We start from the raw sequence: 24179 nt of genomic DNA on the forward strand, positions 1-24179 counted from the left end.
TAAAAAAATCTTTGGGTAATTATAAATAAGTTGCTCTCATCAAATTCAATATTAAGAAATTAAATTTCTATTGTTTCAGTAATTCAATCGTACACTAAATACACGACTGGCGATATATTTCTCATGCGGAAGTTATTGACACTCGTTTATTCCAATTCCATTCGTGCCATTAGTCCAACTGACACTGACTATTGAAAGTTATCGTTTCCGGAGCATTTCTTTGAGCAGGCAACGTTTATTATGCAAATGCGTAAACGCTTTTAAAAAACTGTTAACATTTTATGATAAGAGCGCATATTACACGAATTTGTACTTAAAAAAGTAGCCTATCAATTGAATTTAACATTTGGGTCTATAGGGAGACTTTATAAATGGAAGCTTATACTTGTCCGGAATTTTATGTACTCATAATATCAGTAGAAATCCATAATCTTGATTGTGCGATAATTTGTTAGGTTTGGATGTCAAATAACATGGTGCGCTTACGTTCATTTATTAACATTCGGTTTCCACTTCTGAGAGTCGTGCTAAGGTTAAGGTTAATATCTTGCGGTCATCAGTTTCTCGGGTGCTATTTATAACTGCACTGAATATCTTCATGAAAAAGAGGTTGTCTGTAAAGTCGGTTTACTGAAGATAGTTTAACGTGACAACGTCATAAGAAAATACTTGGGTACATTCAGAAACGCAAATGCGTTCAGAAATGCAAATATGGGAGTACTGCAAATGCATCGCGTTCCAAAACGCCATTTTTGTATCAAACGTCACGCATTATTTGCAGGGAAAATTTTAATACTGCCGCTGATTACGCTAATATGATGTCTGATGAAAAGTGAGTATAAAACTAATTTTTTTAGCTTTTAATGCAAAGATATATTAAATATACATTAAAACAATATTTTATTACATTTTTCTTGATTTTAGCGATTATCTAAGTACATCGGAAGTAAAGTTGCTTCTCAGAGTCCGACTGAGCATGGAAAGTGAATTTGCTTCAGGGAGGAGGAAAAAGAGTGTTTTGTGAAATAAGGTGGCGGAAGAAATAAAAAAAGTGAATAAAGATTTGAAAATAGACGGGCAAATCGCGCAGCGAAAATTTTCTAATTGTTTCAAAAAAAGATTTTTTTTTTTTTTTTGAAAATTGGAAAAGTAATGAATTACAATCACAATAAATTAAAAAGCATTAGCGACTAGGAAAAAAAAGATTTATTTTTGGGAATTTTTCGTTTTAATGAACATCTTTCTATATGTGATCTTCTTTTTAGCTTTACACGTCTTTTTTTCTTAAATTTAGCAAATAACTATCACTTTTTACTTCAAATATATCGTCAACAACTAAACTCAATAATACTTCCATTTTAGTGTAAAACGCGTTCATAAATGCAACAAATCTTTTTGCAGATCGTTAACAAATCTATCAATTGCATCACTTGTCACATTGGCAGTGTTGCCAGCGCTGCACTTACTGCGCATTTATAATGCGTTTCTGAATATACCCCTTATGTAATGGTTGCAATTTTCAAAACAAAATTTTAATCGTATTTGTTTGATAGATATTTTGTATGGATATAGAGAAGGAGGTAAATGTTATCGCAATGGAATTGATCAAGTTACATTTATACAAACGTGAAAAATGACGAAACATTTATCAAATTCATGAAAGATATGTTCAATTTCGATTGTGCATCAGACGTTAATAAGTCAACAACACGAAGAGGCACCATCATCGATTTGACTCTTTCAAGAAACATTACACTCGAAACACTTCCTTTCATATTTCCTACTTTTCCTCTCATCGTCCTATTCTCAACAGAGAAATGATTCATTACCATGCACACAGGAAGAAGGCATTTGCAAATACAAATATGTGAATTTATATACATATGCGTATATACACACATATATATAATATATGTATGCTCACTCAAGTAGGAGAGAACCAGATGTCGAACGTTGCCGAACGCGGAGGCCTATTGTGCTCTTTGTCGTTCGTTCCGCGCTCTCGCTTGCAGTTTAAACAAGGTAACGACGAATGAGCAAGATAACGACACATTTTTTCGTGCGTACAGCCGGCTAAATCGAATTATAAGACGTTATCACTTCAAAATATATTATTGTATATGAATTTGTGATCAGCGCAGCTGAAAAGAAGTGTGCTGGCTGATGTGCTTAGAACCATGATGCAAAGAATAATGGCGCCCATCGTGGTCCCGTTACTTTGCGCTCAGCGAATTTGACAACTAGTTACGTGATTTTTGCTCCAGTATGGCCAGATTACCATTTTCGTAACTTGATTTATCATTTTTTTTTGTTATTTTTATTATTTTTTGTCTCGGAGTTTTAGTTCATTCCACATGACATGTTTCTAGCCTATTCTAATTAAAAGTAATGTTTATAATTTTGTAAAATATACATTTTTTAATAATTAGTTAAATAATTCACTCAGTTTTATTTAGCTTTACTTTTTTTTAACATCTGGTGGCATTGCCCGCGATTGCCGGTGTTGTTGGTGTTCTTCTGCTTTCGGCAGTCAAATCTCTCTCTCGCTACTGCAGAGTTGCCTAGCTTTGGATATAAAAACGCACTAAATGCCCATTTAAAGAAAATAAAACACGAAATTTTTATTGAATTACTCAAAGAACTTTGTATGCGTGACAAATTGTCTGTAGAATGTGCGTTTTTTTAAATAAATGTGTTATGCTTATGTACAATTTAATTTATGAGTTTTTTTTGTTAAGCGAGACTCTTTTATTAAGGGAACAACTTTTTTGCTATATTTGAAGTTATGTAACTAGATAAGGTACTTTTTTTGTAAAAATGTCAGTATGGTTTCTTTAGTATTTTCTAGTATTTTGTTGCTTATTTTTACTATGAATACACCTCACTAAGCATTGATGACCGGAAGAAACGATTACACTTCTATGGTTTTAATTCGCATTCAATAAATTCAAAGGCTTTTTAAAATGTGTAAAAAGGTTTTCAATCTTAAGAAAAGTTGAGAGAGGGGCATTTAATATTTTTGCATAGCCTTAAATGGAGCCAAAAATTAAATTTGCACTTTCAAATTATCAAATTTTATAGGAGTAAAAAAATTTTCATTAGCACTAAAATCTTCTCAGAGTGGCCTTTTTTAAACTTCTTTTGTATAATAATACAGTTTTTTTTTAACCTAAAGTTTCGCTAGCCATTTTCGGTATAAAAAAGCACTAAATTTATTGCGAAGAGCAAATGGTTAGCAATACTGCACAACTCAGCAAACGTGACGTCACGTACGCTCTGATGGGCGCAATCTTGTTTCTATCATTCTTGGCTTAGAACCGATGAGCTATAAACCGATGAGATTACTTGGTGTTAACTTCGGGAAGGTAGCAAAGAATTGCACATATTTCATGTCTTTTTAGGCAATACTAAGGAGGTAGTCGTAGTCATTGAGTAACAGTCCTTGGTAAATGGAGCAAAAGTATTTTTCTTCTTCGCAGTTTGATACTGTGAGCGCAGTGCAATCCGTTGCGTCAAGAGTACCTACAGGGGGTAAAAGCAATAGTGCTTGGCAAAGTGAGGGCATGCATTTGGTACAAAAATTAAATTGTTGAAGTTACCTTTTGTTTATGTATATGCATTTGTTTTGGACTTAGCAAACAAAGCCCCAGCTCTCGATTGATGTCGGTATCCTATGCGGGTGTGCATGCGGTGATGCGGTAATGCCAAATTTACCTTGAGTGCCTTTTGTGGCAGATGCGCGGAAGTTGAAGTGGAAATATTTTAGTCCCTTCACTTCAGCTGTTCCGTTTTCGCGCGACTAAGGCTTAGGCCTCAGAAATTCGGAGGTTTGGATATCACCCGCTTGCTAAATTTTATCAGCAGCACAAAGCGTAAATAGCTAAATCGTTCGGTGTTTTACCCCATTACCTAAGTCTCTTTCTTTCAGCCCCTTTCCCCTTATAATTGTGGGCATGTTCGTCACACTCAATAATTAGAGCGACTCAATATTGCGCCTCTGCTACTTTTTTGATGGCCTGTTGCTGTTAGTCAGCTGATTTGTCGCGACAATATGGCAGAAAGTATTTCGCGTTAAACGTTTTGTATAAAAATATGAAAATTTGTACCAATAACTTCTTTTCATTTGAAATTAATTTTGTGCTAAAAACAATACTAAACTTCAACGTTCCCACGACAGTCGGTTCTACGTACGCGACCCGGATTTATATCCGGCCGAGGACTGTTACCTCAGCAGCATTACCCGTATACATATGTATGGGGAATATTTATGTTGCTACAACAACAACAAATAAACTTCAAATTAGTATTTATTTAATTAATTTTCCTCTTCATTTCAGTTCCACAGCGAAAACTTTTCTAATACGCTTGATTAGCTAGTGACAGAAAGTAATGCTATCTCATAAAAAGTAACACTGCCACAATTATTACTGCCCGAGCACACTCGGTATCGCAATGTATGAATTTATTTCTCTTTCAAGTGCGTTCTCTTATCCTTCAGGGCAATCACATATCCTAACCTAATCTATGCTTTGGGCTTTTCCATTAAATAATATATTAGGTCTGTTCATGTAAAAATTATCTAGTAAATTGCCAGTAACTGTAATTTCCGACAATTCTCTATCAAAGAGAAAAATATCAAAAAGAAAAAAGTACATGAACGTAAAACCAGTAACAAATTGCAAGTTTTACGAGCAGCTGATTAAATTATTGGCGGGAAAAATCACCAAAGTAAACAAATTTTCAGTTGAGCTATCGCGCATTAAATTAAAAAGAAATAAAGCGAATATTATATCAATTATATATATATATTGTATATATATATATATAAAGCGAATAAAATGCAAAATACCGAGCTTAACATCACATGATTTTATTTTGTCCACTATAATTAGTTCCATTTCATCATCGCTGTCAGATGAAGAACATTTCATTAGCAATTGGTTTGTTGTGGCAATCACAGCTTGCTGTATATTTTCCTTGCTTCACAAACACAAAATATACCTCCTTCAATGCTGTCGATTTGTATTTCGGAAACTGCAGTAAAAGTATATACACATCATTGCCCGATTCCTGTTTAATACATGGTAGGTAGGTAGATAGGTTAGATGGCAAGAGTACCCAGGTACACTTTAAGCAGCACTTACGTGCCGTTTTGATACCATAATGCGAAAAATTTTAGGGAGCCATCCAGTGCTATTGATGTAGCGGAGGAGAGAAAAAAATCTAGGCTGGAGAATTTCCTCAAACCATCCCCAAAGGGCACGCTCAGGAATATCAAGTGCCTAGCCGCCAGAGCCAGACATTTAATACATGACTTGAAATAAACTTTATAAATTTTAACTGAAAAATATTTACTTAGATTCTTCATTTTAATCACCATTTTTATTTGAAACTAGCAAACCCGGCCCCCTTCGCTGGGCACACTAAAATATAATAGATATGGTTTAGAACAGAAAATATATGATTTTCATATTATTTATTTCTTTATTCTTTATTCAAGCGCTTTGGCATAAACAATATTTTTTGTTTTTCTATTTGTTTTTGAGTAAATATAAAATATAAATTGAAAATCAGGAAAAAAGAAGATTGTTTTTAAATTTCAAATCAACGCATATGAATAACTAAGAAACAATCGTCTTTTTTCCTGATCATCCATGAATTTTTTGTTTCAATTTATATGTTTTATTAAGCATTGGAGCTTTTTTAACCATTATCCATTTATATTTTTCAAAAAAAAAAAAATGAAAAAAAAAAATTTTTTCCACGAACACATAATTTCATTCGGATTTCACATTAAATTCTCAAATTTCGTAAGAAATTATTCACTGTTTCCAAATTCACTCCAAAAAGATTCACAAACAATTTTTACATATTGCACTTACGTTTTTTCCTTATGGCATCCAAATCAGAAAGAAATATTGACACATTGTAACTCACACTGTCAATTTGACAGTTCAGTTCCGCCCCAAGCGTTAAAAAAGTAAGCGACATTATGGCTGGTTCAAAAGAACGCTGTACCCGTTGCCAGTGCTCCGAATTACAACCAAACTTTACGAAATCCATTTTCAATACTTACTTAACAATGTGCTTATGAACAGCTTTCATTTGATACCCATATTGTACATACACAACCAAAGGTTACCCGGGTCCACGTTTTGACCTATATCTCGAGACCCTATCTACTAATAGGTATTCAAACTATACGGAAATCATCTTCAATACCTACTTAACAATGTGTGTAAGTTTGGTTTAATTCGGTTCAAAGACACGGCGGGTCCACGTTTTGGCATATATTTCGAGACCCTAGTCATCAATAGGTATGAAAATTACCCCGTATTAAAGCACTTATCAACAGCTTTCATTTGATACCCATATTGTACATACACAACCAAAGGTTACCCACAGGTCCACGTTTTGACCTTTATCTCGAGACCCCAGTCACAGAGCGGCATGAAAAATGCTCTGTACTAAAGCATTCACCAACAGCTTCAATTTGATATCCATATTGTACTAACACATTCTAGGGTCCACGTTTTGGTCTCTATCTCGAGACCCTAGTCACGGAGCGGCATGAAAAATACTCTGGACTAAAGCATTCACCAACAGCTTCCATTTGATACCCATATTGTACATACACATCCGAAGGTTACCCGGGTCCACGTTTTGACCTATATCTCGAGCCCTATTTCCAAAATAAAATATAATCCATGTTACTCGTGGATGATGTAGGTTTCGAATGGTGAAAGAATTTTTAAAATCGGTCCAGTAGTTTTTGAGCCTATTCATTACAAACAAACAAAGTTTTCCTCTTTATAATATTAGTATAGATATAGATTAGAATTTTGACTCAATTCGCAAATTTTAACTCGTGTTTATTTTTACTTTGCGATCAGCTGTTTTTTCACTTGCAAATTATTACAAGTAAAAATTTATCCAGTACAAACTTGCAACTTTCGCTCAAAATTAAAAGCCATTTTAGTCTCTCACCTTCCCCTACTTTGCAAGTTTTTTTGGGAATTTGCAATTATTACAAATTATTTGCTTCATGACAGACCTATTGTCTCGGATTCCGGACAATAGTTTCTGTTATTATTGTATTCTAATTTGATTAAATAAAACACACAATTTTTTGTTTAAGTTTTTGGCCTTATATAGCGTTTAATTTTCAAATAATATTTTTTTAATGTATTTTTAAAGATGATTAAACACTTTTTGAGTTTAATAACCATTAGTATGTATGTTGTAGAAATGAAATAAATGTGTACACACACGCATATATGTATGTATGTATGACATTGTATGCATACTCTTAGAAACTACTCAGACACAACTGAACTTAATAACTAATGACTAATGCTGTTTGTGAAAATGTATTTGCCATTGTAATCATTTTCAACACTTAAGAAAAACGAAATTTTTGTTCCTCCAAATGTCTTCTCATGTAGTAATCTTGACTTTCAAACAGTATTTAACTGTCGCGTAATGAATATTTACACAAATGGTGCACCACTTTAGGAGTTGCACCAAAAATAAAAAATTAAGGACAAAACAAAAAAATAAAGAAAAAAAAACAAATTATAAATTTCTCTCTTCGCGTGCTTAAAACTAACCTAAAAAGAGTTCATATTTAAACCAATGAAGATCTTTTGAAAGTGTTTTCATTAAAATGAATGAATTTCATCAATCGGAAATTTTATTTCTTAGTTGTAACAAAAGAATTAAGACACGAACTTTTCTATGCCAAATTTTGCATTCAACATGAAGTGGTCTTCCGCTTACATTCCTAATTAAAAATAGTTTTTCTTGCTCTTTTTTCGTTTGTATTAACTTTACTTTGGTCTGATTTCGTTGTTTTTGAAAATTGCGCAATTTTTTCAGCGGTGCGTTTAAAAATTGCTACTCAATTCAACTTAAATATGTTTTTAAAATATGGTATTTGTGTGTATAAAACTGACTTTCATTGTCTTCTTTACGAAATTAAAATCTTTACTGCACTGTAAGATCTTTCCTTTCAATTTTTGTTTTTCGTTGTTGCTGTTTTTGCCAAACTTAGCCTATGCTTGCGCGCAGTGTAGCTGTCTTGTCTACGCTCGCGAAGCTGCTTTGACTGCTGACTTTTTGTTTCATGTATCTTGAGACGACATTTTCTTGTCTTTTACACTCTCTTACATAGCTAATTACTACTTTAAATACACAGTATTTATTTAAATGTTAATAAAAACATATGAACATATGAGAACGTATTTCGCCAATTGCTAAGATATGTACTCCAAACCGCATATTGACCCAATGCGGCCTCCGCACTTAGACCGACACAATTTTACTGGGGTCAACCTTCACACGCAAAAATACCGTGTCATCTTTGATGAAAGGCCGTCTGTGCAGCATCTCATGCGAAATGAAACGCGGAAATCCGAAACCCAACTGATCCGGTTCGTTCGATGGCCGTTGGAAATTCTCCCATGTTGGATCGGGCACAAACGACTCAGCCACACCGCCTTGCCCGCTTTGGGCGCCCTGCTCGAAGAGGGTGAATGTGATGGAATGTGCGAATGGCCACTTCAAAAGCGCATCGTATTCGCCTGGCAGCACTTTAATATACACCGACACGTGCGTGTTCTCACCGGGACCATTGCCATTGAGAAACATTGAAGCCTGCAATTTGTAGCCATATTGCGAGGTATAGAATGGCGGCGATACCAATTCGAGTCCATCTTTGCTGCGCGCTTCTGTCATTTTCGCCGACCAATCGGTGATCTTCCACAACAATGTGCCGGTGTAGTTGATCGATAGTTTTGAGATTGCGGTCTTAAGCATTTGTATTTGTTGTCCCTGACGCGACGACAGCGCCACCATCAATGACAAATGCGAAGCTGCATTCGCTTCCAAGTGCGCCTCGAGCATGTGACGTGGCCCCTTGAAACGACAACCAGCTTCTTTGAAACTACAAGCGATCGCTAGAGCTTTGCATTCATCACGCAAATGTGCCTCCATATCGCCGCGCGCTATAGCACCTGCATCACAGCGCTGTGGGCAAGTCATTGGAGCTCGTGGGCATTGGGCCACATGCAGTGGTAGCGTATCGCAGGAGAATTCACGTGTGCAGTGTATACAACGACGCAACCGTTTGGCACAATCCTTTGACTTGTGTAGTGTCATGCGGCCGCGTAGTACACGTTGACCACACTTGGCCTCACAGTAGATGGGCTCCTGGCCGCATGTGCCGGCATGCTCTTCAAGGCCAGCACCAGAAAATTCACTGTGACAGAACTCGCATTTGGTGCGCCGCATATTGCAGGTGAACTGTAGGTGATCGGTCATCATGATTCGAGGTATTTGAGCGCCACACTTATTCGGACACTGGGTGGCGTCATGTTTGCACACGTTCAAGTGGCCCTGGAATGAGAAAATATTTATAGAGATTTATGTATAGAGTGGGAATGAATTATATTGAAATGAAATTGTTATTGTTATTGTTATTTTTATAATATGTGAATCCCTATTTAAAGAAGTTCCAAGTTTGGGGGTAAAAGAAATCCATTATTTTTGTGTAAAACGTTTGCGATAATGGTTTATGGTCGATCTTTAGCCCCTGAGCGATTCTACAACTACTAACATGCCGGTCAAATTCGATTATTACTGTGATTTTATCGACATTTTCTTTAACATAAAAAATGACTGAACGGAATCGACGAAACTACATAAAATTGCACGTAATTAGCTGTTACAGTATCGGCACCGTAAGTAGCGTTCGCAATTTCAGATGGATTTACGCATTTATCAAAGAAAAACTGTAAAATGTACGAACCTTGTCAACGAGCATAAATTTTAAATTTTTTTATCGATACTTTACGAGATTTCGATCACTACACCCATCTACCGCGAAAATAATGGATTTCTTCTCGCCATAAGTCGAACTCTTCATTGGGTAATGCTGAGTCGAGTTTTAGAAGATATATATATTAAAATTTCCTACCTTTTATTCAGCCAATTAAGTCAATTCAGCCCTTTCAATATTAGTGTGCAAGTTTTAAGTGGCTCAAAAATCTCTTTGATTTGTTGAGAATATTTTTCCTAATTTTTCAACAGCGACTTCAAACATAAAAAGAAATACAAATACAAAAAAAAAAAAAATAAAACTTGGTAGTTCCTCGCGCTCCTATTATTTTGAACTCAGGTGTCTGTGGAGATGCTTACAACCTTTTGTTCTTCATTTCATTTCTACTTTTAATCACCAGAAAATAAAAAAAAATTAATTGCGACACCTTAAGTATTCAGCTAAAATATTTTTAGTAACATCACTTAGCAAGGCTGATATATTATATCACTCACGAATTTTCAACTCAACAATAACTTCAACTTGATTTCGTTTTATTCTTTATGTCACCCTGTTGACCTCAGTTTCATTCACTACCTAGAATTCCTGTTAATGCTTCTTATGAATGAACACAAAAATGGAAAACATCAAAATAACCACTGGCTGTTTATGACCACATTAGAAGTCTAATACAACAAAACGGTCATTCTAATATTTTTTATAAGTACTTTTCAAAGCACACTAATAAAGAAGTATTTGCTTAATGAATGAAATCTCAGTTACTATGTAGCTATTTTGCTCGACGCTATGAACTTGTTAGTTAATTAATTAGTTTTATACTTTTTTATACTGAGAAATTATGTGTAATAACAAAAAACTTGTGCATAAGTTTGGTTGTTAAATTTTTTTTGGCTTTCTGTACACACCTTTAGTTTCCTCAACTCATCGGACCATTTACAGCCCTGCTTGTGATGTATGCAGAAGACGAGCGAGCCCATGATGGCTTGTTTAGGATCAGGACCGGGGTAGATCTGAAAGAATAAAAAAAGAAATAGTTGCTTTAATTAGTTATTTGGAATTAAAAAAACATGTTAATATAATATATGCTCATATAATAAAATTTGACAGTGTGAACATGAATAGTGCCAGAGTAAATAAGTTTAAGTCTAAGAAAGGTTTAAAGATAAGGTAATGCTCCAAAGTAATAAAAACGTAAAAATACGGTAGGAAACAAACTCGTATCAGATATTTAGCTTCTCTTCCTGATTGTAATACCAAATGTGTGCTAACTTTTGATTAGAATTTTTTATTATTTTAACTGTTTTACTCGTAGTGACGTACAAATAATTAGTTTTCGTAATTTTAGTTTCTGAGCTCTAAACCGCTTTAGTAATAAAACAACAAAGTAAATTATTTACTTTATTTATTTGTCGTTAACTCAATCCAAATTAGAAGTCCTCTTCAGCATTTCTTGACTGAGCCTGGTCGACCAGGCACTAAACTTCTGATGTCACCCTGTTGGCTCTCAAAAGTCACCTGTTATTAAAAAAAAAACTGTTTCCAAAATTGTTTACAACCTCTTATCGTTGTACCAAATATTTACACTTTAAAATACTTGAGAGTCGTTTACTTAGCCAGCTTCCAATGTTAACGCTCACTCAAAAGCTGGGATCGATATGTTTTATTATTAGTTGATACCAAGGCACCTCAGGCCAAGATGTGCTAAAGAGTGCAGGAGGTCGGTCTCGCTTATCCAACAATACAACACCACACTTTATTGGGCTCCCTGGCATTCTGGAGTGGAGGGAAACGAAAGAGAGGATGAGTGTGCAAGGAAGCGAGTGGTGGAGGACCTAAGCATTCTTCTAAACGATCTATATAGTGCGATTGACTTGAGTGTAATCGCGGAAACCAATAGAATGCTGTCTTTCGACTACTAACTACAGGATCTCCAAAGTGCTCTGGGCAAAACTGAATCTTAGAAGAACAAAATGTCTGCTTCGATTCAACAGATCAACTACCAGTGTCCTTAGAGGTGTTATAACGGGTCACTGCGCTATTATCATCCTAGCCAGTAGAATGGGTGTGCCTCACAATGGCTTCTGTAGGAGCTGTGAAGAATATGAATGCCCTACACTTTAAAGAAGTCGTGTCAAATGGCGATTATTTCTTTGAAGACCTAGGAAATTCGCAAAATATTGTATCTCACTGGAGGGACTAGTATCTTCTTAAAAAGATCAAAGTGGTTTGAGCAAATTAGTTAGGTGATAGAAATCAAATAAGGGTATCACAATGGGCCTTCGGGCCACCGAGTGTCTTGTCTTAGACAAGCAACCTGGCTAACATAACCTAACCTAAAGCAGATTGAATGCGTTGTATTAGTAAGGCGGTAGATTTAATTTTTTTTCTATTTATTTGGGCTCTAAATTGTAAAATTTTTTCAAATCTAAACTTTTAATCTCTGCTTACAGGTTTTAACATTTTGGGGACCAAAAGCAAATACAAAATACATTGAACTTGTTCTTGTTGTTGTTGTATCAGCATAAACATTCCTCACATACATACATATATGCGGGTTGTTCCAGTTACGTGGAGCCGACTGTCGTGGGAACGAATATTATTATTATTTTTGTATTGAAAAAACATTGCATTTATAGTTTTTTCTTTAATTCTAACAACTGTTCAATGTGCTTTGGTTGATACCCTTTAGAATTTCTAGATGGAACTAAAGTAAAGTGAAATTAATTAAGGTTTTGCTGACCGCCTTACGAATCTTGAAAATAGTTGAAAAAAAATAAAGGAATCAGACAGTGGAAAAAAACGAAAGAGTTAAAGGACGTTTTAGGAATAGTTTAACGGCTCGATTAGTAAAAATCACTTTTAATATATTAGTAAATGAAATAACGGCACCCCAAACCCAACTATGAATACATCACACAGTTTTCTGACTGAGTACTCGTATAAAACTTTTAATTCTCATAAACACATAACACAATTTCTATTTTATCTAAAAGATTGATGTGATTTCTCAATTGGGAAGTGATTTTTGTTTTAATTAGTTAACTTAATTTTTTTTCTTTTTTTTCCAATCCCAAATACCAACCTGATCTTCAGCATTTTTGCCGTAAATATTTTTGAAACAGTTCATCAAGATTTTATTATTATATGCACTCTGCCCACAACACTTTAAATACTCAGACTGTCATAAATTTCGAATATAATTTGACATTTTTACTCTGCCCGTTATTTGGTAGATTCAAGTGTGCGTGAAGAGACATTTATCATAGATAGGCCGGCGACCTGACAATATTGATGAGGGACGCTGATATTTCTAGATATGCACTATTAACTGCACACGGCAGGGAGCGACCTCTCTTATCAGTAATTCCATTACGTTTAAAAATATTTGCTTTTATTATCCAAAAAGCAAAAGCAAAGTCCATTAAATATCTAACTGGAAATATATTCAACAGGAAAACCAAGTTATCTCAGCAAGAAAAAAAAACAAACCAATTGATAAACTTATCCTACTCGAAGGCATTGAAATAACATTTGGCTATTTGATGTGTGTGAAAATAATTATTTTTGTGTTTAAACCTTATTCTCCTAGTTTTATTGGCACTCGACATGGTGTCAAATTATGCTTAGGAAGTCGATAAAAATTGTTTTCGATGTGTGACTTGTTAGTCCTCATTTACACAGGGAACATTTGGAAGGGAAGTATTTTGTTCGTGGGAGAAGGACAGACGGGGAAGAGAGAGGGCATTATGTTTCCTGTACTGACGTCACGCCTTATCTGTATTGCCAAACTTAAAGAAGTAAACGTCAAAAAAAAACGAATGTTGCTGAAAACAATTTTGCTCGTGAGACCACGCATGAAACATCAAAAGATAATTTCCAATGTCTCCCTGCCAGATGTCTTTGTATGTGAATAGGGACTTTACAAGGAATTATTTTTACTTTTAAATTTAAAACTTGCTAGCACAATTTAAAGCCAGATCATATTTTGTACCATTTGACTTATCAAATTGAGATTTTTATTAATTCTCAAGAAATTATTTGTTTATAGGTTTATCTTTATTTCTTAATTTTATTTAATTAATCTGCATTTAAATTTTTATTATTTTGATTTTCTTTCATTTATACGTTCGTATATTTTTATTCCGATTTTGTTTAATTTAATTCCACCGTATTTTATTTTATTTAGCTTTACATTCATTTTTTTAATTCTAATTTATTTTATTCTATGTTTTTTCATTGAATTTTTTTTGTAATAGTACAAAACTTTAAGCGCAAAAACTGCAAATATATTTTTTTTGTACCAAAACCGTTGAATTAAATACTTTTGTACGTGTCGTCATAAATGTTTTGAGTTTGTATGAATATATCGATTTACACACTTACATATGTTAATCAAATGTAAATTGCCCACTTGCTGTTGTAAACGAAATGCCCACAATGGCATACAAGCCGCTTACAACAACTACCAGTGCCCAGCTGCTGACGCTCCCCTACAGTCGACCAGCATAATTGTATGTTGCTATAACATTTCAGTTAAGTTTATTAAAAAATATGCAAACACCAAGCAGCAGAGAGAAGTGTGCAAAATGCAGAAATAGGGGGCAAGAATTAAGTAAATATTACCAAAGTAAAATGCAAGCTCATGATTTTATGTGTCATTTTGAAAGGGACAGATAAGTGTTGGAAAGTTGAGTTGCTGAGTGAGTAGCAGAGGGTGGACGACAATGTTGTATGTTACTATACAGTGCAGCGTACATATGTATGTAGAGTTTTGCAATGCAATGTAATGGGGATCTGCCGCTGTTCACAATGTAAGGCAGTGCAACGCCACATCCGGTTGATTATGTGGAACACAATGATATGAAATTAAAATGCAGAAATAAAGAAATGCGCAAAACTACAAAAAATCGCAATGAACACGCGAATAACGAGTATTTACAAAAACATAAAACACTGTCGGCCGGCCAGCTGTTTAATGGATAAATGTAGAAAAAATGCGGCTGCCTTCTGACTGCAATCCGCTGCGTTTTTTTGCGCTGATAATAAAAAGTACGTTGCAATTTTTCTGCTGTCGGCAAAAAGTGATAATTGTATAAAGTAAAAGTAAAAAGTATTATAATATAGTAAAAGTAATGGAAAATCGCTAAAAAGCATGCGTACAAGCATAAACACATCCGTAGACGCAGACTTTAAAGAATAAAATATTAATGATATATAAATGTAATTCGTATTCGAAATTAATACACAATTATTGTTGACATTTTTCCAAAGTTTAAATATTATCAAATAATGTTTTTGTTTCTTTTGTACTTTCAATGTCACCTCTGAAATGTGTACTTACTGTTTTACTTAAAAGAAAAAAAAGTAAATCAAGTCGAAACAATTAAAAGAGCGAATAAAATGAAGTCCTGTCATGGAAAATTAAAACACCAACGATTCACTTGCCCTTTAAGAGTATGTTACATGCCATTTTTGTTGTTATTGCTTTTGTAGTTGTGAGCTGTTGCCGCCAGCGAGTGACAAACATTTCCGGTTGACTTTTTTTAATTGACCTTATCTCTGCTAAAGCATAGAGCCATAAGAAATTGTCTTTGAAGCAGCTCCTTTAGCAGTAAGCAGACAAGCTAGACAAAAAGCAGCATTGGGACGGCAGGCAGGCAACGTTTTGATAAATTGCGCCGTCGCATGACAACAGCAAAGTCAATGGAGCCAAGCAAGCAGACAGGCAGCGCCCGTCGCATTTACAATTAAACAAACTGAGGCTGTGATAGATGTTGTTGTGTGTTGTTGCTTAAGAAATATTAGTACAAACATATAAACATACACACAGACGTACATTTAATTCCTCCACTGCAACTTTAATTAACACATTTGACAAGACGAGTATCCACAAACACAAGCGTGAAATAGAAAAACAAAAAATAAATAAGGAATAAACCAAAACTGCTCTTAATGTGGATGTGTAGTGAGCGAATCAAATAAAAACTTGTTTAATGTTTTTAGTGCTCTGCTAAAGTCAAAGCTGTCGCCCATCTGCAGTGCAGCCGAGCTAACACGATACATACATACATACGCATACACACGTACAGTATTGTTGTTGCAAATATATTGCAATGACGAGATTATTGTCAATGATTGCTTAGATTCTTTAACTCAGCAAGGAAATTCAAATAGAAATGAACTTCCGGTTGACAGTGACAGCAGTGCAAAAGAAATGGACAGTGGAAAAATAATGGAAATGAGAATAATTTAATAGAAATAAGTAGTTTGTTAAGTGCGACAGATTAACGTTGAGAAATGGGTAATGCGCAGCATTGCAAATGAAGGAAGAAGTAAAATTGATGTCATGCTGCTATGATATTTTTTAAGTTAAATGAAAGCGCAAAATAAACGCTGTTAGATGTTAAACAATTACTGGAACTCTTCTTCGATGCGCTTAAACTTGCTTTTATCGTAATTCGTGTAGTTGAGTGGCGTTTATCAAAGAATTTCTCTTTCAACTGTTCAGTAATTATTATTAAAGACTTGTCACAACAAACATCTTTATAAAAATGTTACAAATGAGTAGTTACATTTTCTACTCCATTTTATTTTTCTAATTTTTTTCAATGTAATTGTAAGTTGATTGTAGAATTACAATGCAACTAAACTATCGAATGAGGCTCTATGTTCCATACAGGAATAAAATAACCAAAACGCCGATCAAACTAACGAGTTGCCATTAAATTTAACCCATAAAAGGTTATCATTTTGAACAACTAAAATGTTTTCCGTAAAATATATTTTTCTTTAGAATCTATTTTGCTAAAAAGAGTTAATTATGCACAAATTCACTGTATGTAAGTTGGTGTAGAAACAGACGAATACAGTGCTGAGAGGAACGATCTTATCAATTTGTCCAGTCGAGATAATTAAAAAAAAAATTGTGCATGTGTGCATACATATGTATACATTTAGTTTGTTGTTGGTTATTTCTTTTACAGGTATAACATTGAAAAATGTAAGCCAGCAACATAGCATTCCATAGTTCTCCGGCTCTCATCTTCCGAATGCGACCGTTGCTCAATTCTCAACCTTAAAGTAGAGACAGATAAACTGATTCGTTGGTGTTAAAAAATTCTCAGCTCTCACTAAACTGTTTTCATATTAGTTTGGGGGAAAAAGAAATCCATTATTTTTGGGTACAAGTTTTGCGCAAATGGTTTAAAACTGTTTTATGGTCGATTTATAGCTCCTATGCAAAATTGTACGTAAATTAGCTGTTACAGCATCGGCACCATAAACACCGTTCGCAATTTCAGCGACCTGGCTTGCATTTTCGCCTTTATCAAAGAACAACTGTAAAATGTGCCGATTTTCTCTTTGTTGACTTCCATTGTTAACACCCTGTAACTCACAACCTAATGGAACAAACAAAAATCAGCAAACGAATATTTTTACTGTGAAATGTCACCTTGTTTACGAGCATAAATTTTAAATTTCCTCGATCGATATTTTACGAGATATCGATCACTACATCCATCTACCGAGAAAATAATGAATTTTTTTCCCCCAAACAATATTACTTTTTTAAAAATTCATAACATTCTGCACAATTCTTACTCTATTGCGAATACAATACTGAAGTTTGTTGAGGAAATTAAAGACCTTGTGTTTATATTTGATTACAGTTTTCCTTTTAATAGCTACATCAATTTTATTATTTCTAAATCTTACTCGACTTTAGGCTTTGTTCGTCGAAACAGCGCCAATTTTGAGGACCCTTATACTCTAAAACAACTTTTTTCATCTTTTGTGCGATCTAGATTGGAGTATGCAACGTTTATTTTGAGACCTTATTCTCAGTTTTCTACAGACAGACTTGAACGTGTGCAAAATGTGTTCTTGAAATTTGCTCTATCTTCTTTAAATTTTGCTGATCAATTCTTGTTTGTTTCTTACATATGAGTCTCCAACTTCTTGAAACGAAGAGAAATATTCTGTCGCTTTCTTTCGTTTATAATGTAATTAATGGGACTGTCGACTGATGTTGTTGTTGTAGCAGTATAAACATTCTCTATACATATACGGGGAATGCAGCTGAAGTGGCAGTCCTTGGCCGGATATAAATCCGGGTCATTCCGGTTACGTAGAACCGACTGTCGTGGGAACTGTCCACTGGTCGTCTTTGTTGCAAAAAATCAATTTTCTTGTACCACCGAGAACTCTACGCCATTTCAATTCCTCCTATTCAGATAAAGTCACGACTAATTATGCAATGATTACCTCCTTATTGCTTGCACTCTTCGAATTCAACGAGATCTCGAATTCTGCTTGCCTTGATTTCTCTTTATCTACAGAATAATTTCCTCCTTTTGTTATATTCTGCTTTTAAATATAATTATTTTTTTGTCTGCTAATTTATTATAGATAATTTTTTTCACAATCGACTGATTGATCGAATTTATTATAAATTCTAGCTCAAAGTTGAGTACTCAGTAAGACAAAAACCACAACAACAACCAAGTGGATAATCGCATAGAATAGCCTACCTAGTAACTGTTTCAGGTTTCAGGGAGGCGAATTCGGCTTCATGAATTTTTTCATAAGCTAACGGTACTGTGGAGAACAATACTTTAATTTAGATGCTTGTTGTGTTGTTCATTTTTCTATTTAATCAACCGTTTTATTCTAAATATGCATGTGGCTTGTTCTTCACTTTTTTATTATACTTTTAATTGCCACTGCGACTTAAGTGCACATTTTTCCCATTAATTTGTGGCAAGTTCATTTATGATTTAAAAAGTCAACGTTAAAAAACAACACTAATATTTCTATAAGCTAACAAACATGAAGTCAGAAGACATTAAAGTTGAAATAAAAAAGTTTGGAATAAAATTTCATTTGAAATAAAGACACACATACCACACTTTACATACATACATATGTATGTACTATATATGTGCATACAACTATACTTAGCTAACACATGAAAAAATTACCCACTCAAAGAATTAAGACAAAAGTTAAAGAGACAGCCAGCCAGTCAGCCAGTTAACCAGTCAACCAGCTTTGCATGGGTCCCCCGGGCGTAATTTGAAGCGCTGATATATGCGACTAATCATCCGCGATCACCAAAGCGCATTCTCAAGAGTTTATTGTGTTGTTATTGTTGTTGTAATGTACATATGTGCACTCATAAGTGCATATACCATACATACAGACTCAAGTGTATATTTATAAACATAGATTCCAACAATAAATTCGAGTGGCTGTTACAATTAAAAGGGTGCAACATTTTAAGTGGCACTTCCAAAGCAGGGAAGTGAGCAGCAGTAGGAGATACGAATATGATATGATAGGAATACAATTTTCGAAACAAATTAAAAGCCACAAAAGCTCTCAAACTAAAATTAGGTGCAAATGGCCCCAGCAGCGTTCTTTTGGGATTTGTGGCATTTACGCTTTGATTTTAAATTTACTTATTTATTGCCGATAGTCAAAGAATCTTATTGTTTCGATTTGATTTCCGCTGCATTGCTCAACGAAAAAAATGAAAAAAATTTGAAAAGCAAATAAATTAACATAAATTCAAATTTCTTCGACGCAATTCGAATGCTATCATTCAGGTCGTTGGCGTGTGTATGTGTGTGGGGTGCGTGTGCTTTTTGAAAGATAACACTAATAAAGTTAGCAAACAAATGTGTCGTTTATATAAATAAATAAATAAATAGATAGGTGGCATTTTCGGTGGAGACAAAAAAAAAAAAACCGAAAAAAGCTTAGCGGGGAGGAAGACAGCTCGCCTCTATTTTTGTTTGAATTTTTTTTGTTTTCTTTCTTTGCGGCGGAAGTACAGACTACTTAAAGAATCTCTCGGAAAGAAAAAATAAAAACACAAATATGTACATTTTTTTGAATCTGATTTGCTACGTAAATTGAAAATCAAATAAAATATTTAGCCAACAAAGTCAATAAGTGTCGAAGTGCAGCTGCCGAATGCAAAGAAATACGAGTTGGAGTACGGAATTGTGAAATACTCCGGAACATGATTTGGATTTTATTGCTAGCGGATATTGTTAGAATTTTCTGTATGCAGATGATATGAATATAGGTCTGTATGTTTTATTTAAAACGACATATAAAGTTTTGCATAAGAATTTAAGTTTTTTTTTTTGAAATAAGATATTAATTGAACGATCGTCTTCACTCTAATATAAAACTTCCTCTTGAAACAAACGCGATATCAAACCATTTCTAGTTTTCCAATGATGCTAGCCAACCAAGGCTGCCAGGACCACGAAACTGAGACTAGAGATTTGTTTACGCAGTAATTCAAGCATTCACTCCTGCAGAATTTCCCCTAATTGTATGGGGAAGGTTTATAATGCTACCACAACAACAACAACATTAGTATTAGCCACCACAGCAAAATCAAATAAACAAGTTTTAGAAACCATATTTGCTAACAAAGTTACAACTAAAAAACCAAATCAGTTTATAGTCAGAGTTTTTTAGGATTTCATTAGTAGTTCCATTAAAAAATCATAAAAATTTCGCATTTAAAAGAGGGGTAGGTGCAATAGCATACTTGTCAAAGAAAAGTCTCCACGAAAATGTATATTGAGAGATCTGGAAAATTGGATAGATTTTTCAACAAAAGAAAGCACAGCTCAGATTAAAGTTCGCGATCTAGGACAAACATTTCAGCAATGCTTTAGAAAATAAGTTTATTATGAATATAAATTTTGAGCCAGAAATTGTTGTGGAACGAGATATCTATAAAAATCTTGTGAAAGTATGAATTCTAAAGAATAACTTGAAAGATATTGGAGATATTTTCTAACATATATGTAATCAAAAAAGGTTCATTTACCCTAAAGACAGTTATTAAGAGTCTAGAAACACCCTCCCGAATTTGAAAATTTACCTACTTCATTCTGCGAGACTCGATAACGTTTTGCTTTCTACTACCTTTTCATTATCTTAAACTTTCTGTTTGCCATCTTTTCAATTTCTCTTAGCGTTAATAAAAAAGTAAATACTCTGTATTAATCCATTAACAAATTTTAGCGCACTATGCGGTTTTGAGGACGTGCCAACAAATAAAAGTCCACACGAATGATTTTTCATGCACAGCCACCGATTGTAGTCTTCGTCATGTGTGTCATGCGTCATTTCTTCTTTGTTCTGCTTTGACTGAGCAGCGTTTGTAGATTTAGAAAATTTGTGTCTATTATTTAACCAACTTTTTGGGCAACGAGCCCATGTTTTGTGCAAGGTTGCCTAAATTAGAGAAATGTGTTTGCAAGTAAACAAGTGAAGTCAGCTGGTTGTTATGTATGCATGGGTTTAATTATTTCACAGTATCTTAATATTCAAATGATCTTCGTGGGGTCGTTATTTTTTCATGTATTTATAAATATTTTTAGTACGCTTTTATTTTGTATTTACTTTTTTTTTTGGTTAAAGCTGCATATGTTAATTACCACAAGCGTGCTAGCTTCTTGCCATATGGCGTTGACCAGTTAGTGGTAATTTAATTTACCCAAACATTCTACCTGTTTTTATTGTGTTTCTGCTGACTTGTAACTTGTTTTGTTTACTCTGTCGAAAATCTTCCCACACTCTGATTTCTATGAAATCTCGTTAAAATGTTTGGGTTAAATGCTTGCTAGTAGTTATTAGCGCTTTCAAGGCATTGGACAAATAAACAGTTACATGTGTGCATGTACGTGCGTGTTAAAAATGCTTCTTTTTTGTAGATCAAAAATTTTAGTAAATTCTTAATCTTTTAAATTAAGTCAATTAAGTGGAATATCGTTTCCGGCGGAAGCGGGAGATGTGAATTATTTTAACTCTTTCCGTTTAAGAGGTAATAAAACTTTATTTAAATTTGAGAGTAAAATTTCATCACCGCCCGCCATCATTTTCTTTTAATTTCAAATGTTTTGCTAAAATTATTTGGTTGAAGTTCTGCCAATATGTACATATACATGGCCGGAATTGGATGGTTTTGATCTGGACAAGGTTTATTTTCAACAAGACGGCGCTACGTGTCACACAAGCAACGAAACCATTGATCTTTTACGGGAAAAGTTTCCGGACCGTGTTATCTCTGGAACAGATGATCACAATTGGCCACCGAGATCTTGTGACCATTTTTTTGGGGCCACGTAAAAGAGAAGGTCTACGCCAACAGCCCAGGGTCGATTGAAGACCTCAAAGACGGAGTTCTTGAGGCTATCGAGGACATAGAGCAGCCACTTTGCAATTCGGTTATGGAAAATTTCCTGAAAAGTATATTGTCCTGTAAGCGTGGTCGTGGTGGTCATTTGCCTGATGTTATTTGCTACTATTAACGGCATACCTTCCTCTTTATAATGAAATAAACATCCGATCATTTATATTAAAAAATATCATTTTGCTTTGATTATCAAAATAACACCTCTTATTAGAAAACCCTTTAGAAGTATTTATAATTTCATTTAAATTCAATTCAATATTAAAAAAAAAAAAAAATTTACTCATGGCCTTGCATTTTTGTTTTTGTATTGCATTCCATCCTGATGATAGGTGCATTTTACATATTTTTGAATTGCTAAAAAATTTGCTGCAACAACTATTTCTGATATTGTGCCATTTTATTCTTTGCCGTTTATTTTTTGCCGAAACTAACCTGCCACAACTACATGCAATTTTTACGCCTCAATTATGTCTCACAACCTGAAAAGTATGTCAGTAAGCAATTGTTTTGCGTAGCTGGCAGTCAACCTTGGAAAACTCACGGCAAAATGCATATGCAGCGCCAGGAAAAAATTAAACACAGATAATATAAAAAAGGTCTATGCGAAATGTGTGGAAGAAAAACTTATAGATTTACGTTAATTTTTTTAATCGAAAGAAACCGTAAAAGAAATTATAAAAAAAACGTATATAATTTTATTTTTTACATGTATTACAAAAATTTACTAGTATTAAACAGAAATTAATTAAAAAAACTTCAAAAACACTTTACTTTGTTTAGAATTTTTTCATTAATGAACGACTACGTAGTGAATATAGTAAAGCTTTACAAATATTCAATAGTTACAAAATTAGTAAAATGTCAGCAAAATTATCAGTATTATTTCATTACAGATTCCTTAATTATAAATTGCCGAAATATAGTTTACATAAAAAGCCGTTCAGAAATATGATCTTCAGCATCATACAAAATCTTTTCGTTTCAACTCGCATTACATTGTGCAGCGAAATTCTCATGAATCTTTTTCGTACAGTTCAAAAGCAAACGTTTTTGCTTTTTCATTGCAAATAAAATTGAACAGCATATCAGCTTATTACACTGCCTGCTTCTTCTTGATTTTTCTCACACATTCATTTCTGCAGCGTCAGCATAATTGCAATTGAGCACAGTAATCAACAAGCAGCAAAGGAAGCCCCTGCAGCTGTGCATTGCACCGCTGCTGCTGTAGTCAGTTCTGTTGCTGCACTATCGCTGTCGGTCGCTCTCTGTTACTGCAGCAATTTATATTTAACATGTTTGACAATTTCATTTGTTCGTGCTGCTTGCACATACATACATATGTATGTATGTACATACAAAATGTATGATGTCGATTTTGTTGGTGTGCTAATAAGCAGGTGAGCGAAGTCAGTGGCAGCAGCAGCAGCTGGCTACTACCTGAATGAAGTACAAGCACACAGCAACACCAAAGTGGTAGTAAGGAAAATGTAGTTTGCAGTTCCAGCTGCTTTTTTATCAACAACAACACTAACCAATGCAATACAGTATTTTTGCTCAATGCTCTCACAGCATGTAATAACAAAATAATAATATCAATAACAGCCAACATGTTTCGACATGCTACAACACTAAATTTAACTATTACAATAGCAAAAAAAACTTGTATGCAGTGCATAGTTGTAAAGGTGAGTTGCTATTGCAGTTGGAGCATGAGAAAAATTGTACGCACCGGCAGATCTACCACTACCTACTAGCAGCGGTAGATAGGTTGGTTTGGCATTTATGAAAAAAAAACAATATAGTAGCAAAAAATTATAAATATTACCCACTAGTTAGTTAGTTGGCTAGCTGCAAGCAGTATCAACCATACAAAACAACCCACTAGTTAGTTAGTTGGCTAGCTGCAAGCAGTATCAACCATACAAAACAACAACAGTCACTCATATTGGTATTGAAATAATAGTAATCTCGTATAAGAAAATTTGTGGCACACTTGCCATTATGGCAGTAGTGCTGCTGCGGCTCCACCGCTGCTGCTACTGCCACTGAGAATATATGTAAGTATATGAAGCTTGTTGAGTACGTCGCGCATTCATATTCATCCCATGCATATTT

General features: G+C 34.3%; 1 protein-coding gene across 1 annotated transcript in view; it reads right to left on the reverse strand.

Moving 5' to 3' along the window:
* Window positions 1–7150: 7150 nt before the first annotated feature.
* LOC129248248 (TNF receptor-associated factor 4) overlaps window positions 7151–24179 on the reverse strand; it is a 34494-nt gene continuing 17465 nt past the window's right edge. The window contains exons 2-3 of the mRNA XM_054887724.1: window positions 10744–10848; window positions 7151–9396 (exon numbers count right to left, since the gene is read on the reverse strand). Of these exons, the coding sequence (XP_054743699.1) occupies window positions 8305–9396; window positions 10744–10848 (1197 nt within the window). The 3' untranslated portion in view covers window positions 7151–8304. The remainder of the gene's footprint in view (window positions 9397–10743; window positions 10849–24179) is intronic.

This window comes from Anastrepha obliqua, chromosome 5, assembly GCF_027943255.1.
Source record: "Anastrepha obliqua isolate idAnaObli1 chromosome 5, idAnaObli1_1.0, whole genome shotgun sequence".
NCBI lineage: Eukaryota > Metazoa > Arthropoda > Insecta > Diptera > Tephritidae > Anastrepha > Anastrepha obliqua.